Source organism: Rhinolophus sinicus, chromosome 18 (genome assembly GCF_057876585.1).
Source record: "Rhinolophus sinicus isolate RSI-liver-muscle chromosome 18, RSI-T2T, whole genome shotgun sequence".
NCBI lineage: Eukaryota > Metazoa > Chordata > Mammalia > Chiroptera > Rhinolophidae > Rhinolophus > Rhinolophus sinicus.
The window spans coordinates 81,791,343-81,812,484 of record NC_142518.1 but is presented as its reverse complement, the minus strand read 5'-3'; the positions used below and the strand labels follow the sequence as shown (position 1 = coordinate 81,812,484).

The following is a 21,142-nucleotide window of genomic DNA, read 5'->3' as shown; positions in this document are numbered from 1 at the left end:
AAACATATAATCCTAAAATTTATATGGAACTATAAAAGACCCCAGATAGCCTTGGCAATCTTAAGAAATAAGAACAAAGTGGGAGGTATCATGATACCTGACATCAAAACAGTATGGCACTGGCATAAAAACAGACACATAGATCAATGGAACAGAATAGAGAGCCCAGAAATAAATCCATGCCTATATGGTCATTTAATCTACGGCAATGGAAGCAAGAATTTACAGTAGGGTAAAGACAATCTATTCAATAAATGGTGCTGGGAAACCTGGACAGACACATGCAAAAAAATGAAGCTGGACCACCTCCTTACACCATATACAAAAATAAATTCAAAATGCATTAAAGACTTAAATGTAAGATCTGAAACCATAAAACTCCTAGAAGAAAATATAGGGAAAAATTTACAGACATTACACGGAGTAAGATTTTTACTGATTTACCCCTTCGGGCAAGGGAAGTAAGAGAAAAAATAAATGTGGGATTACATCAAGCTAAAAAGTTTTTTCACAGCAAAGGAAACCATGAATAAAACAAAAAGGGATCCTACTGAATGGGAGAAGGTATTTGCCAATGATATATCTGATAAGGGGTTAATATCCCAAATTTATAAAAAATTCACTCAACTCAACTCCAAAAACACAAACAACCCAATTGAAAAACGGGCAGAGGACATGAAGAGATATTTTTCTCAAGAGGACATACAGATGGCAAGCAGACATATGAAGAAATGCTCAACCTCACTAATCATTAGAGAAATGCAAATAAAAACCACAATGGGATACCACCTCACCCCAGGCAAAATGGCTGTCATCAATAAATCAACAAACAACAAGTGCTGGCGAGGATGTGGAGAAAAGAGAATCCTCGTGCACTGTTGGGATTGCAGATTGGTGCAGCCACTATGGAAAACAGTGTGGAGATATCTCAAAAAACTGAAAATGGAACTACCTTATGACCCAGCAGTTCTACTCCTAGATATCTATCTGGGGAAATCCAAAACTGTAATTCAAAAAACTGTATGCACCCCTATGTTTATTGCAGCACTATACACAATAGCCAATACATGGAAACAGCTGAAATGCCCATTGGTAGATGACTGGATTAAGAAACGGTGGTACATTTATACAATGGAGTATTACGCAGCCATAAAGAAGAAAGAAATCTTGCCATTTGCAACAACATTGATGGACCTAGAAAACATTATGTTAAGTGAAATAAGTCATAGAAAGACAAATACCAGATGATCTCACTTATATGTGGAATCTAAAGAAAAGAATAAGTGAATGAACTAATCCGAAACAGTTTTGGAGATATAGAGGAAAAACTGAGGGTTGCTAGATGGGAGGGGGTTTGGGGATAAGGGGGAAGGTAAGGGGATTAGAAAGCACAATCGGTAACCACAAGATTGCCACGGGGATACGAAGGTCAATTTGGGGAATGTAATCAATAATGTTGTAAAGAGTTTGTAGGGTATCCGATGGACACTTGTCTCATTAGGGAGACCAACTCAGGGATGATGTAGATGCCTGATCACTGCACTGTACACCTGAAGCTGAAGCTGAAGAATAATGAATGTCAACTATAATTTTATATGTATATATAGTTACAAGAAGTGGAGTACAGCATTAGGAATAGAGATAGTGGAAATATAACAGCTGTATGCGATGTCAGAGGGGTAGTAGTTTGGGGGAGGGGGGTTATCACTGTGTGAGGGATATAAGTGATAAATGTCTAACTACTACATTGTTTTGTACACCTGAAACTAATGAAAAAAAACAATTTGTAAAAATATATGGAGAAAAATAACTTTTGGGATAGAGAATGCTTTTCTAATTGTGTCAGAAAATCCAAAAATCCTAGAAGAAAAGACTGACATTCAAATTCATTACAACAAAAAAACCCTTTATATATTGAAAGACACCATAAACAAAACTGAAAACAAACTGAAGATGGGAAGAAAATATTTGCAACCTATATAACAAACAAAGCCCTTTTCTAAAATGTAAAAAGAACTTCTACAATTCAATGAGAAATAAAGAAGGAATTGACCGGGGGGAAATATAAATGGCCAATCAAAATATGGAACGATGCTCATTCAACATCACCAATAATTAGGGAAATGCAAAATGAAACACAAATATATTTTTATTCATTAGATTTGCAAAAATAAAAATACAATATCCACTAACACCTGGTAATTTCATTCATGATTCTGCGAGTATAAATTGATGCGGATTTTTTTAGAGAGCAAATTTGGCAGGATCTATTAAAATTTGAAATGTGACCAGCATTTCCACTCTTAGGTATATAGCATAGAGAATCAGTTGCATGTATTCATGAAAAGCATACAGAAAGGATGCTCACTGTAGCATTCATTATGGAATAAAACTTTTTTTTTTTAAAACAGTCTAAATTTCTACCAATAGAGCGACTAAATGAGCTATGGTACAACCATATTATAGAATTCTACTTGGCAGTTTAAAAAAAAATGAAGTAGATCTATATGTACTCACGTGGAGATGTTAAGTGAAAAAAGAAGTTACAGGTTGATTTACAAATCATGATGCCGTTTACATAAATCTGCCCCTTCCCGATAAAACAACAGACCTCTCTCTCTCTCTCTCTCTCTCTCTCTCTCTCTCTCTCTCTCTCTCTCTCTCTCTCTCTCCTTCTCTGAATATAAATGCACAGAAAAAGTTCTGCATGGATAATCAACAATCTGAAAATAGTTATCTCTGAGGAGAGGAGCATGAGTATATGTATTGCTCATATAATTAAAAATTTAAAAAGTGGAAAAATTTAAAGGAAGCAGATAGAGTGGGTGGTGACTGCTCATTTAAAAAAGCTTTTCTGAACTGGGGAAAAGAGATAAAGTAGTGTCCAGAGGGAGGCAAGGAGGTCAGGGGTGATAGAGATGATAAAGGCTTGAACAGCAGCAGAAGCCTTAGAGGATAGAAAGGAGAGGGCAGATGTGAGAAAAAGGATCCACGAGAATTAATAACCAAATCGATGTGGGGGACCTAGTTCAGTTTATAAAATACTAAATGTCAACTGTGTGCTAGGTACAGTGTAAAGTTCCAGGGATACTAAGAAACAAGGCACAGTCTTTAGTTATGGAGCTCACAGTTTAGTGCAGGAGACAAATAATGTATACAAATTCTACATAAGGTGAAGTACAATAACAGGTATGTGGGGATGGGAAGAGTAGCAATCAGTAAGTCTGGTGGTGGGAGTGTAAGTTGGAGGTTGCTGAGAGGGAAGAGGAGGTGATCAGGAATGGCTGTACTAAGTCTTGAAGTCTTATAGGATGAATTCAAGTCAACTGGCATATAATAGGTATTCAGTACAAATTTGTTGAATGAACAAGTGAATGAATGATATATACATTGATGGGAAAAATAAAATACTAAAGAGAATACCTCTAAATTTTTATCATTGAAAACCAAATGTATCCAATCAATGTGTTGATAAGTAGGATGCTGGTGAAGGTAGAAAACATCTATAATGTGTTGAACAGTGAATGATAAGTATATTTAAAAAAAAAAAGAGTACATTATTCTTTCAAAAAATCTCCATCCTTCCATTAAATATCGAGCACTAATACGGTAGGCCCTGTGGTAGGTGCAAAAGACAAACTTGACTGTTAAGGGAAGAAAAGGCATAGGGTAGTATTTGGGAAGAAATGTATCATTGAGGAAAAATTTTTTTTTTAGATGAGGGAAGACTTAAGCATGTGTATAGATTGAGAGGAAGGAGTCAGTAAGAGGTGAGGAGCTGTTAGATGAAGCAAGGTTTTCAAAGAGCCTGAAAGAATGAGATCAATTGCACAGGGGTGATGGACCTTGAACAGGATGAAGGACCCTTCATCCTCAGAAACTAGAGAGAAACAGGGAAGAATTGATTCATTTTTAAAGGGGAGGGAGTGAGGCAGGAAGTTGGGGTAGTGTGAGCCTGGTGGCCTTGATTATATTGGTAAAGTAGGAGGCCGACCATCTTGTCAGAGTGAAAGGGTCATGAGTAAGTTTTGTAGCTTGAGGAAAGTACTAAAAGTTTGGAATGGTCAGTGAAGGCAATGGGAAGGGAACCAATCAAAGATGAGTAAAGGGATTGTCATGTTGTTTTAAAGGCCCATACTCATATGGGCCATGGACTTGTAGTGGTGCCAAGACCTATAGTTTTCTGATTGCTTCTAGCCAACTTGAGCAGCAGCAGTGTAGGAACAGAGAGAGCAGATCCTGAAATTCATTCAGCATAGCAGTTTTGCTAGGCAAGTTGGGTAGAAGGCAAGCGTGCAATGTGAATGATGGTGTTGATAAGAGTGGTCCAGGTAATCAATTATGGGGTTCAGCCTGGGATGAGAAGGAGATGAGGCCAGGAAGAGACTGATATCCTGTGAGATAAGGGAGAAGTCAAGATACCAAAAGATTCTATGTAGTGAAAGATCAGGTTTAGGACAACTGAAGGCATAAGAGAGCCGGAAAGGTGTGAGGTGGTCAGGTAGTGGGGTACTAGTGGTAAGGTGTGTAGGTGGCTGAATTAGAGGGAGCTGAAGGTTGTGAAGTTGAGGCTGTCAAGGAATAAAGAGGCTGAAGGTTTGATGGGTTGTCCACAGCACATTGCCGTCCCCCAGAAGAGGATGGAAGAGGTTTAAAATGAAGAAAGGGCTTTACATGGAGGTAGAGGAGTAACAGTCTAGAAGTGGCACTGAGGAGCTACATGAATGCCCACTCTACTTTCCCCAAGATACACAGGTCATGGGAGAATGAGAAGCCTACACTGAAGAAGGCTGCCAGGTATTGGTGTCCTCAGAGTTGTGGTGTCCTCGGGGGAGAAGGAGGTTTCCATTAGGGTGAAGAGGTAGGCAGGTTCTGAGAGGCAGATGATATAGGCCAGCACTTCTCAAACTTTAACGTTGCACACAAGCCATTGAAGCTCTTAATAAAATGTAGAATCTGTCCCTTTACGTCTGGGTTGGGGACTGGAGAGTCTGCATTTTTAACAAGCTCTGGGGTGATGCTAGTGTTGCTGGTCCAAGGACCACACTCTCCTACTCTGAGTGGCAAAGATGTAGGCAATTTTGTTTATCGTGGTACAGGAGTTTCAGAGGGCACAGTGGAAGAAATGTTATTGAAGGAAGATAGCTGCAGCAGGACAAATCTATGGAGGATAGAGCAGAATAGGGATGAGTGTATAGGGAAGGAGAGGTAACTGGAAGGATGGTGGTAGAGTGAATTAGCTGTTTCACTTTTGGCATTGTTCCAGTAGATCTGACCTTATGTCTTGAGTTTGGCGCCTGAGATGGTGGTGTTCTAGTATAGTGTCTGTGACCAGGCCTTGTGGGTTTCCAGCGGGGAGCTTCTGATGGCTGTGTTGGCATAGGGGACTGGCACATGGGAGATGAAGGAGGCTAGGATGACTTCTTACGTGTCTAGGAAGTGCAGTAGGAAGACGGTGATAAGTGAGGCCATGGGAATAAGTGGGGCCACTCAGGGACAATGTGCATGTAATGTGTAGAAAGACAACAGAATGGTCCAGAATGGAACCTCAGAGACAGGTGAAGAATTTAAGGTAAGGCGAGTGAGAAGGAAGAGTTACAGAGGTAGGATATAATGGTGGCAGTGAAGCCAGAAGACAGTGTTTCAAGAAGGGACTGGTCAACATTATCAAGAAAGATGACAGTTGAAAAGTATTCACTGAGAGGTAAAATTAATATTTTTCTATATGTCTGTTTAGGAAACCCAAGGTAATTAACTGAAAAACAATTCTAGTGAACAATTTCAAAATAAACCTGCAGAAAGCCATAGGCTTTTTATCAACCAACAATAACCAATTAGAAAACATGGAACAGAAGGCCCCCTTCACAGCAAAAAAAACAAACCAAAACAAAACAAAAACGCTTACTATACCCTACCCACAATACCCTATGTGATCTGTCCCCTGCTGCCTCATTTGCTTCATCTCTTATTATTCTTGTTTTTATTGAGGTGAAATTCACATAACATAAAATTAACTATTTTAAAGTGAACAATTCAGTGGCATATAATGCATTCATAATGTTGTGCGACCACCACCTCTATCTAGTTCAAAATATTCTTATCACCCCAAAAGGAAACCCATTAACAAACATCTCCCTATTTCCCCCTCCCCTCAGCCCCTGGTAACCACTATTCTATTTTCTGCCTCTATGAATTTGACTATTCTAGGACTTCAGATATGTGGGCTCATACAATATTTGTCCTTTTGTGTTTGGCTTCTTTCACTTAAGGTGTTTTCAAGTTTCATCCATGTGGCAACATATATCAGAACTTTCTTCCTTTTAATGACTCAGCGATAGTCCACTGGATGGATATTCCACATTTTGTTTATCCAGTTATCAGTTGATGGACATTTGGGTTGCTTTCACCTTTGGCTATTGTGAATAGCTTATTGTTCTTCCTCTTTTCACTAATTCCCGGCTCCTTTGCCCTCTTCCTATTGTTCAAACTTGCCTCATCAGGACCATTACATGTATTATTCCTCTGCCTGAAATGCTCTTCTCCCAGATTCTCCATGGCTCTCTCATTCTCTTTTTTGCAGCTCAAATGTCACCTCAGAGAAGCCTTCCCTGCTCACTATATTTAAAGTAGCTGAACCCTCAGTTACCATTTATCTCATTATCCTATTTTATTGTCTTCATAGTACATATCACTAACTGAAATGAATAAGTAGTGTCTAGAGTACAGGTTTTGTGACTTTGGTCCCTTTAGTAATCTAGTGAGATCTGTAGTCTCATTCTTAGAATAACATTTTTAAATGCCTGAAATACACCAATGACACTAAAGATACAATTAATACCAAAATATTTCAAAATTGTGATTTAATAATCCATGTACTTCTCTATTCTTGAAGTAACACTATCTATATGCAAGTCTAATAACTATCATAATTAGGATGAGTATAAATGTTTTTTTGAGATTTCACAACAACCGTAATAGGAAACAAAAATATCAATGATTTTTATTGGTTATGAAATCTCAGGTATTGCTAAAATTACTGTAGGTTGTTACCTATGTTTGTACCGGAGGAAAATGGTAAACTTCAGTTAGAGCCTGGTGACAAAGATGTGTTTCCTTCCCTGTCCAAGTTCATGGATGCTATGAGTTCTATCCACAGACCCCTTGGAGGTCTGTGGACCCCAGGTTAAGTAAAAGATAAAACAGCAGTGACGAAGAAGGGTAGAACATGTTGGAGCTGGGTTTTGTAGGAGGTGGAAGAGATCACACTAAGCCAGGGAATAACAAGCTAGAAGAAAGCTCCCTCTTTACCCCTTCATGGAACTTTGGTGTGAGAGATACAGAAATTTCCAGGTGAGAAGGATATGAGGGGAACAGTGTCTTTGAAAGTGAGTCAGGTATCACTTAGACGAAGAAAGCATTTGGTGAGGAGGTTGCCTATGGGATTTTGTTTACCATGGACTGGAGTCCAGTGAGCACAACAAAGTAAGGTGGGAGAGATGGCCACTGTGGGAAGATGAGCCATTGGGAGTGGGGGTGGAACCCTTATTGTATTCCAGATACTGAAGAGACAAAGATGAATAAGACAAAGATGAATCACCCATTTAGGATTAGTTTAAAACAAATCTTGTTGGTTGATTGGCTGGTCTAATTCATGCACCTCTCCAGAGACCCTAAGAGCCAGAAGCAGCAGCAGAAAGATAGGTCTAGGGTAGTACTAGATTCAGGGGGGGAAAGCTAATAATATACTCTTTTCCTTCCTCCTTTGATCCCTTTTGTAGAGCAAAATATGAAGTAAAAAAAAAGTTATGTATTGGAGGAAAAAAATGAAGCAGTGCCATGATTAGGTCGTTGAAACCAACCAGTCATCCCAAAATTAATTAGATGAATCTAAGGCTGCATTCCCCCACCATCACTCCTGATTCTTTCGGAACCTTCTAAGGATCTCTGCAACCAATATTCTTTGATGCTTTTACCCTTTAGAACAATGTTTGGATCAGAGGGCTCAAAGGAAGAAAGAAAGGGCTATATTTTTAGACTTTTCTCTGTGGTTCCAGAGGTACCCTGAACCTGGATCTCCTCTGTATGTAGCTCCCAGAATCTAGGATTTTGTGATTCTTTTTCTTAAAGGCTATTTTCCCTTCTCTACTAAGAGGGTTTTTCAAAAAGGCTTAGGTTGGGGGCTGCTGAAGGTAGGAGGCGTTGGTTGGGTCCCACTCCTCCTTTGATCATGTTTCTTTCTGGCAGTGCTATCTGCAAACTCACTGCCCTAGGCTGGATAATGAACCTCTTCTAGCCCGAATGGATGAATGAAGCCCTCCAGATGGAGAGGCAGCAGATGGACAGGGAGATGAGAACAGAGGCGGGGCAGAAGTGAAACTGACCTAGTTAGAGCAGAAAGAGGCTGCAGGGACAGCAGAAATGGCTTGGGATAGAAGTGATAAGCTTCCCAGGACAGGGAGGAGCAGAGGACTGAATGTTGTTTAAGAAGCCTTGGCAAGACCTTAGGGCCACAAAGGAGGGCAGTGTGTGGAGACTTAGTGAGCTCAGGTGTGTGTGTACATCTGTGAAGGCTGTTGCTGGGGGGTATCCTTATCAAATTTTGCCCCAATACTTAGATTTTAAAGTCACAACCTTGGAGTAAATGAGAACCAGAAAAAATCTGGATCTTAGGTGTGCCAAGTGGGGAGCGCCACTGAATCTTGCAAGACTGATCAGAACCAAAAATGTTCTAACAGGATTCCCCAGCAGTCGGTCAAGGATAGGTCCTGGCCACCACTGGGTACCTAGCTCCCATACTAGGCACTGGGGAGGGACACAAGAAGCAAAGACTCAGGCCCAGCTTGGAGGATGATCAGCCCATCCACAGATACTGCCAGTGGGCTCCACGCTGCATCAGGGCCCCATGGGAGATAAAGAAGTGCCCTTCACAGTCCCTGCCCTTCAGAAGGACACAGTCTATTTGAGGGACCACTAATCTTTGTGAAGCAACAGTAAGTGCTTCAACCGAGTAATTATTTTTTATGCTCCTGGATCTCGGAAGGGATTTCTGGCATAATTGGGGAAGGCTGTATGGAGGAGGGGGGTATTCAACTGGGCCCTGAGGTCTGAGAGGGCAAGATTAGGATGAGAAGAGAGAAATGGGCATTCCAGAGTGAAGGCATACAGATGGGCATAAGTTTGGCTTATGTAGGATGAAGGGGGTGATCAGCCTGACGGGATTGGAGGCCCACTGATGAGGAACATGGAGAAATCCAGCTGGATGGGACAGATTATTGAGGGCATTTTAAATTTCTCCAAGGAACTTTATCAAAATCTTCATTTTTGAAGTGGTTCTGCCATCTCCTGACTGTCCCCTTTAGCTACAAGCCCATCGTGGAATTCATCGATGCCCAATTTGAGGCTTACCTGCAGGAGGAGCTGAAGATTCGCAGGATACTGCACACCTACCACGACTCCCGCATCCATGCCTGCTTGTACTTCATCGCCCCCACGGGTCATTCCCTGAAGTCTTTGGACTTAGTGACGATGAAGAAGCTGGACAGTAAGGTATGGAGGCAGGGGTGAGGGCAGGGAGGAGGCTGGGCAAACTGGATCACTCTTACTGGTCTTTTGTACGAAGTAGAGGCCAGATTCTAGGAGTGGTTTTTTTTGTGGCCTCTTCATCCTCTCCTTATTCCCTCTCCCTCCATAAAGATGGTGCTATTGATCCCACACCTGTGTCAAGTACTTTGTTTTCCCAGCGTGGGGTACAGGTTTGCCCTGAGCTATCTCTCTGCTCTGATCCCTCTTGGGAATAAGGGTGGATACAAGCAAGATCTCTGTCCGGGTCTAAGGGCTCAGCCTTTGGCAATGAAAAGGTATTTTTTCTTTGTTTCAGTGTTAACTGGCCTGTACTAAATCCAAACATGTAAACTTGACTTTAAAGTTATTATTCTTAGTATCAATACTGATTTTTATAATTGCAGCTGACATTTCTTAAACTCTCATATGCCAGCACTGTGCTAAGTACTTCATGGATCAGCTCATTAAATCAACGACCCTATGAGGCAACCACTATCATTATCCCCCATTTTATAGAGGAGAAAACTGAGGCTCTGATAGGTTAAGTGACTTGCCCATTGTCATATAGCTGGCTATTTGCAGAGTTTAGATTCGAATTCAGATCCCTGGCACCATGTTCTATTGCCTCCATACCTGAAAAAGATGGCTGCAGGAATCAGGCATGTCCTGCTTTAAGAGAAACTGAAAAATGTGAATTCCACTCCAGATGTAAATCAGACAATGATTCTTCATGTTAAATGATTATTTGTTGTACAAAAGAATTGACCATGGAATTCTTTAAAAAACCTAATACTGGTACATTTTCCTCCTAATATTTTGTAGGTGGCTGACACTGTGATGAGCACTTTATATACATTATTTTATCTTTCTAATATCCAGTGTGGTGGATACTATTATTATTCCCATTTTACACATGAGACACAGAGTCAAAAATCTTGCTCAGCTTTAGACAACTTGTTATGGGCCTGAGATTCAGACTGAGCTCTCTCATACTCCATGGTATTTTTTTTTTTTTACAAAAATCTAATTTATATGCAGTGATTTAGTAGCACATCCACTATAAAACTGAATTTCAGCTATAATCAAAATAGGAGCAATTTTCCCGCAATGAGCTCACCACCCGTGAGTAATTGACTGTTCTGGAAATGTTGTCATCCCCTGCAATGACCCGTACAGGGCAGCAGAGAAGCAGTCGGCTGGTGAGGAGGCAGGTACATAAACAGCCTTTGGTATATGTTTATAATGTTCCCATGGAGACGTGATAAAAAGTGACAAGGAGGGCGGCTGGTTTGCTCAATGGTTAGAGCGCGGAGCTCATATCACCAAGGTCACCGGTTCTATTCCCACATGGACCAGTGATCTGTGCCCTCCACCATGAGATTGAAAACAGCAACTTGACATGGAGCTGATGGGTCCTGGAAAAACACACTGTTCCCCAATATTCCCCAATAAAAAATAAAAAATAAATCACAGGGGCTGGCCTGGTGGCTCAGGCGGTTGGAATTCCGTGCTCCTAACACCGAAGACTGACGGTTCGATACCCACATGGGCCAGTGGGCTCTCAACCACAAGGTTGCCAGTTCGATTCCTCGAAGCCCGCAAGGGATGGTGGGCTCCGCCCCCTACAACTAAGATTGAACACGGTACCTTGAGCTGAGCTGCCGCTGAGCTCCTGGATGGCTCAGTTGGTTGGAGTACATCCTTTCAACCAGAAGGTTGCAGGTTCAACTCCCGTAAGGGATGGTGGGCTGTGCCCCCTGCAACTACGATTGAAAGGAAAACAACTTGACTTGGGAAAAGCCCTGGAAATACAAACTGTTCCCCAATAAAATCCTGTTCCACTTCCTCAATAAAATCTTAAAATAAATAAATAAATAAATCACAGAACAACAACAAAAAGTGGCAAGGAGAGTTGGCTCTGCCTGCTGTTTCAGATCCAAGTTTAGCCTTATTCTTAAGTCCGGAGTCTTAACCATGAGCTGTCTACCAGCTAAGACCCAAATTGATGGGCTGTGTGGTATCTTAATATCAAAGTCACTGCTCGGGTGATTTGAAGCAGAAAGATGACAGTTGATAATCTGTGGTTGACAAGGGGAGAGGGCTTTGCCCCGTCACCCACCCATCCTCCCAAAAAAGACTTCAAGGGAGGTCCCTCCAAGGTGTAATCTTTGCTTGACTTAGCACCTGAAGCCCTGTGTGGTATCAGTCTTTAGAGGTGCTCCTGAAGCAAAATGCAAAAGAGGCAGATTTTGTCTCCCAGCCCTCCATTTCAGAGCTCTTTTCAGGACCCCAGCTCCATCCATGCCATCCCATTGGAAGCTGCTGGCAGCAACGACTGACTTCTCCGTGTGAACCTTGGGGGTGCTCTGTCTCACTAAGTCACATGCATTTCAAGTTCCTTTACCTTCCGGCAACAAAAGCCTTGTCCCTTCTTGGAGGAATTTCAAGGATCAGGGTTCAAGTGGCTTGAATTGGGGGCAGCATTAGGCCTTTTTTTGGGGTGAAATTTGGTGTTTATGCCTGCTTTCTTTATGCAGAAATTAACCACAAGACCCAGACAATATAACTCTTTGCATATGTCTCAGATCAAATTGGGAACTGAGCGGGTCTTCTTCACCTAACTGGATTGGTTCATCAGTGTTTGCTGCCAGAAATAAGGCCAGATGTGCATTTTCACTGAGCTCCACCCTGCCTCCCCTTCCTGCCATAACCTATGTGGGTCTCCATCACACTGGCTGGGGCTAACCTGCACTGGATGGGTTGGGAAAGTTTACTGTTAGCAAGGAGTTGCCATTTCTCCCCTTGTCAACCACAGATTATCAACTGTCATCTTTCAGCTTCAAATCACCCGAGCAGTGACTTTGATTATTAAGATATCCCACAGCCCATCAATTTGGATCTTAGCTGGTAGACAGCTCATGGTTAAGATTCTAGACTTAAGAATAAGGTTAAACTTGGATCTGGATCCCAGTTCTGCTACTTATCTGCTCTGTGGCCTTGGACAAGTTATTTAGCCTCTCTATGCATCAATTTCTCATTGGTAAAATAATGGTAATGATACCCCCTGGGAGGGTTATTGTCAGGATTAATTGTTTTAATCCATGTAAAGCACTTACTTCAGTGCCCGATACTTCATAAGCACTCATTGTCATTTATTATGTTGTTATTTGGCTTCCAGAGGTGGCCAGTCCTAGACCACTGGGTTGAGCTGCTCCCTCCGGCAGCTGGTGGAAGTCTTAGGCCATGCTGCTATAGTTGCAGGTTACCAACAATGATCCCACTTTGCTCCCTCCCTTCCCTAGGTGAACATCATCCCCATCATTGCCAAATCAGATGCAGTTTCTAAGAGTGAGCTAACAAAGTTCAAGATCAAAATCACCAGCGAGCTTGTCAGCAATGGGGTCCAGATCTACCAGTTCCCTACAGATGATGAGTCAGTGGCAGAGATCAACGGAACCATGAATGTGAGTGGGGGCACAGGAGTTTAACTTGCTGGCCATTTGTTCTTTATTTCTATTATTATTTCACCAAATTAGCAGTCAAACATCTTCACCATTTATCTTAGTGTAGTCAACTCTTGGTTATCTGAGTCTCAGGTATCAGTGAGAGAGAATCCAAAACCAAACAGCTCCTCTCTCCTAGCCCCTCTCTCCTAGCTGTGGCTACTTCAAAGCCTCAGAGATTAATACCATGTTTCCCCGAAAATAAGACCTAGCTGGACCATCGCTCCAATGCGTCTTTAGGAACAAAAATTAATATAAGACTGGGTCTTATATTACGTAAGACCCAGTCTTATAGTAAAGTAAGACCAGGTCTTATATTAATTTTTGCTTCATGAGACACATTAGAGCTGATGGTCTGGCTAGGTCTTATTTTCGGGGAAACACGGTAGCCAGAGACTAAGGCAGGGAAAGGCTGACTCCAGGAAGAGTCTGAAGCAGGAGATTCAGACCTCTCCTTCCACCCTCCACTTGATGCTGCTCGGTCTAGGCCAGGAAGCCCCCAGGGACATTCTTTGTCTCTGACCCAAACAGTGCGGTGACAATTGACAGCAGTGCAAGAAGGAAAGGCTAAACAACTTGGCTGGCTTTGGACATTCAAGGATAATCTATACTCAGATAATCAAGCCCTCTGCCTCTGGGAGGATAAATGATATATAGCCTCCAGTTTTCCTGGTGACTAGAGAAATGTTAGTTTCAAGTTTCACGGTTATGCTTTGGCTTATTAAATGTGAATGAATTTAAAGAAACCAACTTTCCATCTTTCCTCTCCTACCCCTCTTACCCCCATTAGAGGAATGAGTAATGAAGAAGGCAGAAAGTCAAACATCTCCTTGTGATTTTTCACAATGTGTTGATGCTGTTGCCATGAAATCTTCAATGTTGTGATTTCAAGGAGCCAGCTAATAGCTTTCAGAAAGCCTCTGCTTTGGGAACAGATTTCCTTTTCTCTATTGAGAGGCATCAGTTTTTCCTAATGACATAATGCCTGTGTATAGCCAAACTCAGGAAAGCCTTGTAATAAAAGCCATTTTTAGAAAACTTTTCCTGGTGCTGCTGCCCCAAAAGTTATCGTTATAGCATCAGCTGACACCTCCGATGAATTGGCCAACAAATTAGCACAGCAGGGCAGAAGTCATTGTCTCGCCTAACTTCCCACCCATCAGTACACCCGATATGTTTGTTATTAGAAGTCCCTCATCATCTTTGACAAATCTGGCCCAAAAGTAAGGCTATGCAGATTTTGTTAGGTGGAGTTATACCTCTGATCAGTCGTGAGCATTAAGAGAGAGAAAAAAAAAAAGATCAGTGCTTATTCTCTCAAGCTGTCAGGGTGTTTGAATGGAAACCAGGTTCTGTCATAATGAGAAAACCTGAAAAGGTTCCTAGCCTACAGAAAAACGGGAGGTAGAGAGTAATGTCATCTGATGTCACTGGCAGTGATGTCTGGAAGCACCTGTCACCTCAGAACATCGGGCCCCGTGGATATACCTTCAAACTTGGGTTCCCTAAGTCACCAGGCAACTTTCAGGCTGTGGTTTGCTTTGCTTAGAAAGGGGCTAAGAGTGCTCAGCAGTCTCAAGGTGTCACACAAAACTACATTTCACTGTTACCTAACTCAAGTTTGGTGCCGATTACTGCCCAAAGAGCCCCAAAAAACTAGAGTGACATGGGTTGATGAGGAGAAAAATGTCATTTATTCTAGATTCCGGCAGCTAGGGAAGATGGTAGACTAATGTCTAAAATCCACCTTCCTGGAGCCAAAATGATTAATAGGTTTTATAGGCAGGTAAATGGGAAAGAACAAAGGAAAGCAGGCCTCAGGGCTAATAGTTGAGAAGTCGTCTCCTGTGGTCTTCTGAGGCCTCAGGTCTGCCTCAAAGTTATCTTCAATCTTATTGTCCATAGCCATCTGCAAAAAACTGCTAGGGAGTTGTGATCATGGGTCCCAGCGCCTGAGAATTAAAGAAGCTGCTCTTTTTAGGTTAGGATGTTGTTCATTAATGAAGTATGGGCAGCCTTGGAGAAGGGAACAAACTGAATTCTTCAGTTAATCAGTGGGAAGAGAAACAAAGAGGAAACAGCTGGATATCAGTATGGATCAAACTGCAAACTAGCTAAGTTTAATTACATTATTGATCTACCAAATTTCACCCTTAGCAACTGCATTTTGGATCAGGGGTGACAACCACTGTGGCCTCTGCTCTCAGCTCAGCTCTGTCTTCCTATTTGAACCTAGGGCAGGCACGGCCTTAAGGGTGGAAACTTCCCATGCTATGAAGCAGTTCTCAACCACATTGTATGGGCTATGAAAGGGTTCTGGGTCCTTTCTTACAATAGTCCAAAGTTTGCCAGTGTTTCACTTTGAAAAACTAATTTTTTTCCTTTTTTTAAAATTAAAGCATAGTTGACATACAATATCATATTAGTTTCAGATGTACAACATAGTGATTTGACATTTATATTCCTTATGATGTGATCACCCCATAAGTCTAGTAACCATCTGTCACCAAAGTTATTACAATAATGTTGGTTATTTTTCTTATGCTGTACATTACATCCCCATGACTTATTATTTCTTATAACTGGAGGTTTAGTGGATTTAGGGTTATCCCTATAAAAACATCACTCATTCCCTGGCATTCCACCAGGCTCTTCTGAGTGGGAAAGAGAGGGGTGGCCTCCCAGCTAGTGTGCCTAGAATTGGGCATGCCTGTGGGAGGGAGGCATTCATGTGAATGCTGTGTGTTACATGTGTTGTGATGGGGGACAGGATGGGGAGTCACTGCTATAAAATACATACACAGAATTGCCTAGCCTGCCCACCACCACTACAACTATGTCGAAAGTTCCCAGGGTCTTCGGAAAAGCCGTGGTATATGATGCTGCATCATCAGAGACCTGGGCTTGGGTGGTAGGAAGAATGGGTTCTGGCCTTTGAATTCTGGATTTGACTTCAGCCCCACAGCCTCAGCCACCCTAGCCAATTACCATGAGAACTGGATTGGAAGAAGTGAAAGAAGCCTCTTGCCTAAGTGGGGAAGAACATACAGCCATTCTGTTGCTTACCACTAAGGATTTTCATGGCAGGAAATGAAAATAATGAGATCTCAGCCTCCCCCTTGGCTTATGGGTGGCTCTGAAAACCCTGATTTCAGATTGAGGGGGCAAGAGAAGGGAGTGAGAGGTCTTGTAGCATACTACTTTCAACTTAACATTCTGATAGCTCTCAAAGTTGTAGACTTTAATACTGAAAATTGCTGTGTTCTTCACATTGAATGTTGTTCTTGGAGTGGCTCAAACCATGGCCAGGGACCAGGAAATAGGCCCAGTTACTCTATCAGCTCAGTTGGTTGGCTATCAGTGAGGTCTTGGGTTTGGCTCACGCATGGGTGACCAGTAGGGTCACAGGAAGACTCACAGGCACAAGCTTGTCCCTTCTCCTGAGGCAGTAGTGCCATTTCCATTGTTTGTACACACTTTGGTGGGAATCACCAAGGATTGACTTAAGAGGGAATCGGGCAATGCTCTTGCTTACTCGCCAGTGGGAGCCTGAAACGGGGAAAAGCATGACTGGGAAATACTGTCTACCCTGGGAGGAAGCCACACCCAGTTGGGATATTATCAGACGAGGAGTAAAGTGTCCTGAGTTTCTCTTTCACCGAGCTGAGGGGAACGATCATCTACCCTCCCAAGTATAACAGATGCAGTGGAACCAGAATGGAATAATTCATGCCAATTAGATCATCAAACACTTTAAAGTGTGCCGAGAGGAATTTAAGGTAGACATGAGACAGGAAAAGTAGTGAATCTGGGAATAGATTCCCAAGATGAAGCTTGAAGCTATCTGTTGTTGAAGTTTTCTGAGACTGGGATATCTGACCTCTGGGGGCACCTCATCAGAAGTCTCCCAGGTAAGAGAGTTACACAGACTCCCCTTAGGAGCCTGTGGCTATTTCAGCAGCAGCACTGTCTTGCATTCATTAGAGTCTCCTACCTGGGCCCACACATACGTGGTCAGACAATTAAGTTCGCGAACTCACTCAAGAAAAAGTGTCACATACCTCATTGCTGAGTATCACTACAGTCACCTTCGAAGTACTCCCCTTGGGAAGCTATGCACTGATGCCAGCACCTAGTCCATCCTTCAAAGCAATTTTGGAACTCTTTTTCTGGAATGGTCATGAGCGCCGTCGTGGTATTATCCTTGATGTCCTGAATGTCATCAAAATGTCTTCCTCTCAATATTTCCTTTATCTTTGGGTAAAGAAGGAAGTCATCGAGGTATATCAAATGAGTAGGGAGGGTATTCCAATAGTTATTTGTTTACTGGCTAAAAACTCCCTCACAGACAGTGCCGTGTGAGCTGGTGCATTGTCGTGATGCAAGAGCCATGCATTGTTGGTGGAAAGTTCAGGTCGTCTAACTTTTTCACGCAGCATTTTCAGCACTTACAAAGAGTAAACTTGGTTAACTGTTTGTCCAGTTGGTACAAATTCATAATGAGTAATCCTTCTGACATAAAAAAAGATTAGCAACATCATTGCAACAAGTTCGCGAACTTAATTGTCAGACAGCATACAAAATGTCACCCCTGGGAGTATGATGAGGGGGGAGGGCGGTGGTTACCTTCTCCCTGCTCTTCTTGACACCATACTGGTTGTCATAGCTATCAGTCTCTCAAGGGCAGCAGAAAGAGGACCAGAGCCCTCATGATTTCCTGCCCTTCATGGTTAGCTGACTTCCAGCAAATTCCTTTTAGCCAGGAGGCAGAGCTCAGGCCACCCTGGGTGGCTGGGGGAGACTGACAACTAAAGTATAGTGTCCTCACTACTCCCTGGGAAGGTTTGGGCATGGGAGTTAAAGACCTGGGCAACTCTTTAACGTTTTTGGCTCACGAATGGGGTTGATAATAACCACCCTGTACGTCTATTGTGAAAATCAAATTAAATCTGCCTGGGAGCACTGGGAAATGATATCCTTGCACACACTTATCAGAAGAGACTTTTATGCCAGTTACAAAGGAGTGGGAGGTCTCCAGAGCCATTTGAATATGCCTGGGGTGGGGGTGGAGGGGGGCTGTGGGTTTTAGAGCGGGGAGGAGTAAAATGATAGCATTTTAAGGAAGAGGGGCAGCCACTGACCCTGTCATTCTAACAAACAATGTCTTTTGAAGATAAAAATGACAGGCCCAAGGGAATACTGACATTTTTTAAATGCCTTTATTCTCTTCTTGTTTTTGTTTTTTGTTTTTTCTCCTTTTCTCTTGAGCCCAGAGAAATACTTCCCACTTCACACGCCTGCCATCACCTTCAGTTGAGAGCCCAGGATTCCTGAGAATGATACAATGTGTTTTCTCTTTCTCACCTCTTCCCTCAGTCTAGCCCTCTACCCTCTGCCATTGCTTCCCCTTGGCTCTTTTGTGTCATGTAGCTGAAGATTTGGGGTCTCTACAGGAAGGGCAACATTTTCCTGGAAAGTGTTTAGGGTGGATTTGAAGCACCCGACATGTCTTGGGTCCCTGAGTGGGAATGAATTGTGCCCAGGTGACCCCCCTACAAAGTCAACTGGCAGAGGTCAGCGATCTCCAGCCTTTGGGCAGGGTTTTTCGAGATTTCACTGCCCCGTAATGTCCAATGTGTCACATGCCCAATAACCCTCTCGATCATTCCCCTACTAGGATTGATGCAACATTTCCCACCTCCACCCCTCTCCCACCTTCCGTATCCATAACCTCTTTCCTTCTTTTCTATGTCCCTGTTTCAGAGACAGTCAGTGGAGTGGGAAGAGGTGAACTGAGATGATACTGTGAGAGCAGCTGAGAGGGGGTGAAGGGAGAGCCACTTCAGCTGGATGGCCAAGTACCTCTGGGGATTAGCAGAGGTCCTGGAGCTGAGCTCCTGATTAAATCCTGTGTTTTTTCCACCTGAAGAACATTCTTGTGGTGCAGAGCTAGAAGAGAATAGAGAGGAAGGACTGGCTGTGAAATTAGTGTACAGATTAAACAAACAAAAAAACATTTTGCTGCAGGTTTTCCAGAATTGAACTGCCTCTTAAAATCTGGACTTGACAACCAGTTCACCCCAGGGTTTGGAGTGCTCACCTCTTCTGTTGCTCTACCCCCTAAATAGGTGTGGCAGACCAACAGGGATGGGCTTTGAAATCAGAGACCTGGATTCCACCCTTTGCTCTGCCCCTTACTACTGTCATGCGGGGCGGCCTGGGGGGCCTCTAGTCCCGCTCCCCACATAAGAATGCAGGATGTGGCTAGGCCAAAAAGGAACACCCACGGAGCCATAGGTAGGGGAGTCATACCACTATAGTCTCACTGGAGGCTGGATTCATACGACGTGCGACCTGCTGTCTGCTTTTCTGCCAACCGCCTGACTCCCCTCGACTCACCAACCAGCACAGCCTCAGCAGTTATATCAGTGGCCAATTGGCTAACCGGCTACAGCTGACGGCCAACTACTACCTGAGCCAGCACCTTTCCATGTGAGGCCGAGAGCCTGGAAACTGCTCTCTGGGGCTCTGTCCCCACACTACTGTGTGGCTGCTGGCAAGTTGCTTAGCCCTTCTGGAACTCAGTTTCTTCTTCTATAAAATGGGATAATAAGTATGTCTACCTCCAACATTGTTGTAAAGATTTAATGAGATAATGCAAAGTAGAGCACCTGGTATAGAGTTGAGTGAATTGCTATTGCTGTTAATACCAGTTCTATAGCTACCAATACTATTAGTACAGTTGCTAATGCCTACTCTGTGAAGCCTGCTTTGATTCCCCACGAAGTTAGCTGCTCCTTCCTCTGTGTTCCTCCAGCCCTCGAGCCTGTTTATATTCTGAAGCTTACTGTATTATCATTGTTGGCATGTCTCTGCCCTACCAGACTTTGCACTCTCCAGGGGCAGCCTCTGACCTTTTTCAGTATTGTATTTTTCTTAATGCCCAGCACATAGCAAGATCTCAGTAAATATTTGTAGAATGGATGAATGAGCAAGTGGGTCAAAATATCTGTGATCGAGGCCTGTTTCTCCAAGCAGGCTAAGAAAGCTCCAGTGAACTTTTTACTTATCCTTGTAAAGCCCTACTCAGGATCACCTGGTATGTAAACAATATTTACTCAGTGGTTCCATTTGGCCAGTGATCACTCAGCACTTTAACCTGGCCAGCTCCCTGCCAAAAAGGTGCTAAAGAGCGTTTTCTGGGTCCAAACTACCAACTGCAGGCAGATGCCTCCTTCCTCTCTAACCCACAAAGTCTTCATCAGCCACGCATTGCTCCTCATTACCCCTGCAAGCACCAAACTCAGAAGCTCAGACCCTTGTTTGTACTTGGCCTTCCTTTTCTCTTTACTATTCCCATGGCCCTGCCACTGCTATTCCAGGAGTATTTATGAAGCACCTACTATGTGCAGAGCACCAGACCATACATTTGCGCCCTTGGTCGTATTCTGTCTTATATGATTTTAGGATATGTAATTCAGGCTTCCCCAACAAAATTGTAAGCTCCTAGAGGGAGAAGGAGTCTGTCTTTTTCTTTTGTCTTCCTACAGCACCCAAAATAGAACCCACCACAGTCATGGGCATGTGGATAAATACTTATGGACTTGACTTCTAGGCTCAAGCATTCAGTGTGAACTCTTGCTCCAGGGAAATATGAGAACAAGATGGGTACAGCTCAGTCAGCAGTGTGGTTTCAGTATATACCTATTCTCGGGGCTCTTTCTCTGTCTCTGGAGAAAGAGGAGGACCAGTGATCCCAGTCCCCTCCACTCTCCTTTAGCCTCTCAGTCTGCACGTAGTCCCCCTTATCCCACTCACCCACCTTCCAAAGGATTTTCCCCTCAGCAATTGTGAATACTGAAGAGCTACCTAATCTGTGTATCTGCTTATTCTCCTGATTTTCTGTCTCTGTCTGTTCTCTATGCATTCAGCCATGTCATTATTACCTTCTATTGTGAATTTCTGAACAGCAGAAGCCTGGACTCGGCCTCTTATCCCCACACTGCTTGGGAGCTTAAGAAATGCTTCTTGGGCAGCCGGTTAGCTCAGTTGGTTAGAGCGTGGTGCTCTTAACAACA

At 43.0% G+C, this 21,142-nt stretch overlaps 1 protein-coding gene across 4 annotated transcripts in view; it reads left to right on the top strand.

Annotated features, from left to right (window-relative positions):
* The window catches only part of SEPTIN6 (septin 6), a 70,109-nt gene that overhangs the window by 29,817 nt on the left and 19,150 nt on the right, over positions 1 to 21,142 (top strand). For all 4 annotated transcript variants that reach the window (XM_019717026.3, XM_019717028.3, XM_019717025.3 and 1 more), the window contains exons 4-5: positions 9,360 to 9,546; positions 12,864 to 13,025. In XM_019717026.3, the coding sequence (XP_019572585.1) occupies positions 9,360 to 9,546; positions 12,864 to 13,025 (349 nt within the window). The remainder of the gene's footprint in view (positions 1 to 9,359; positions 9,547 to 12,863; positions 13,026 to 21,142) is intronic.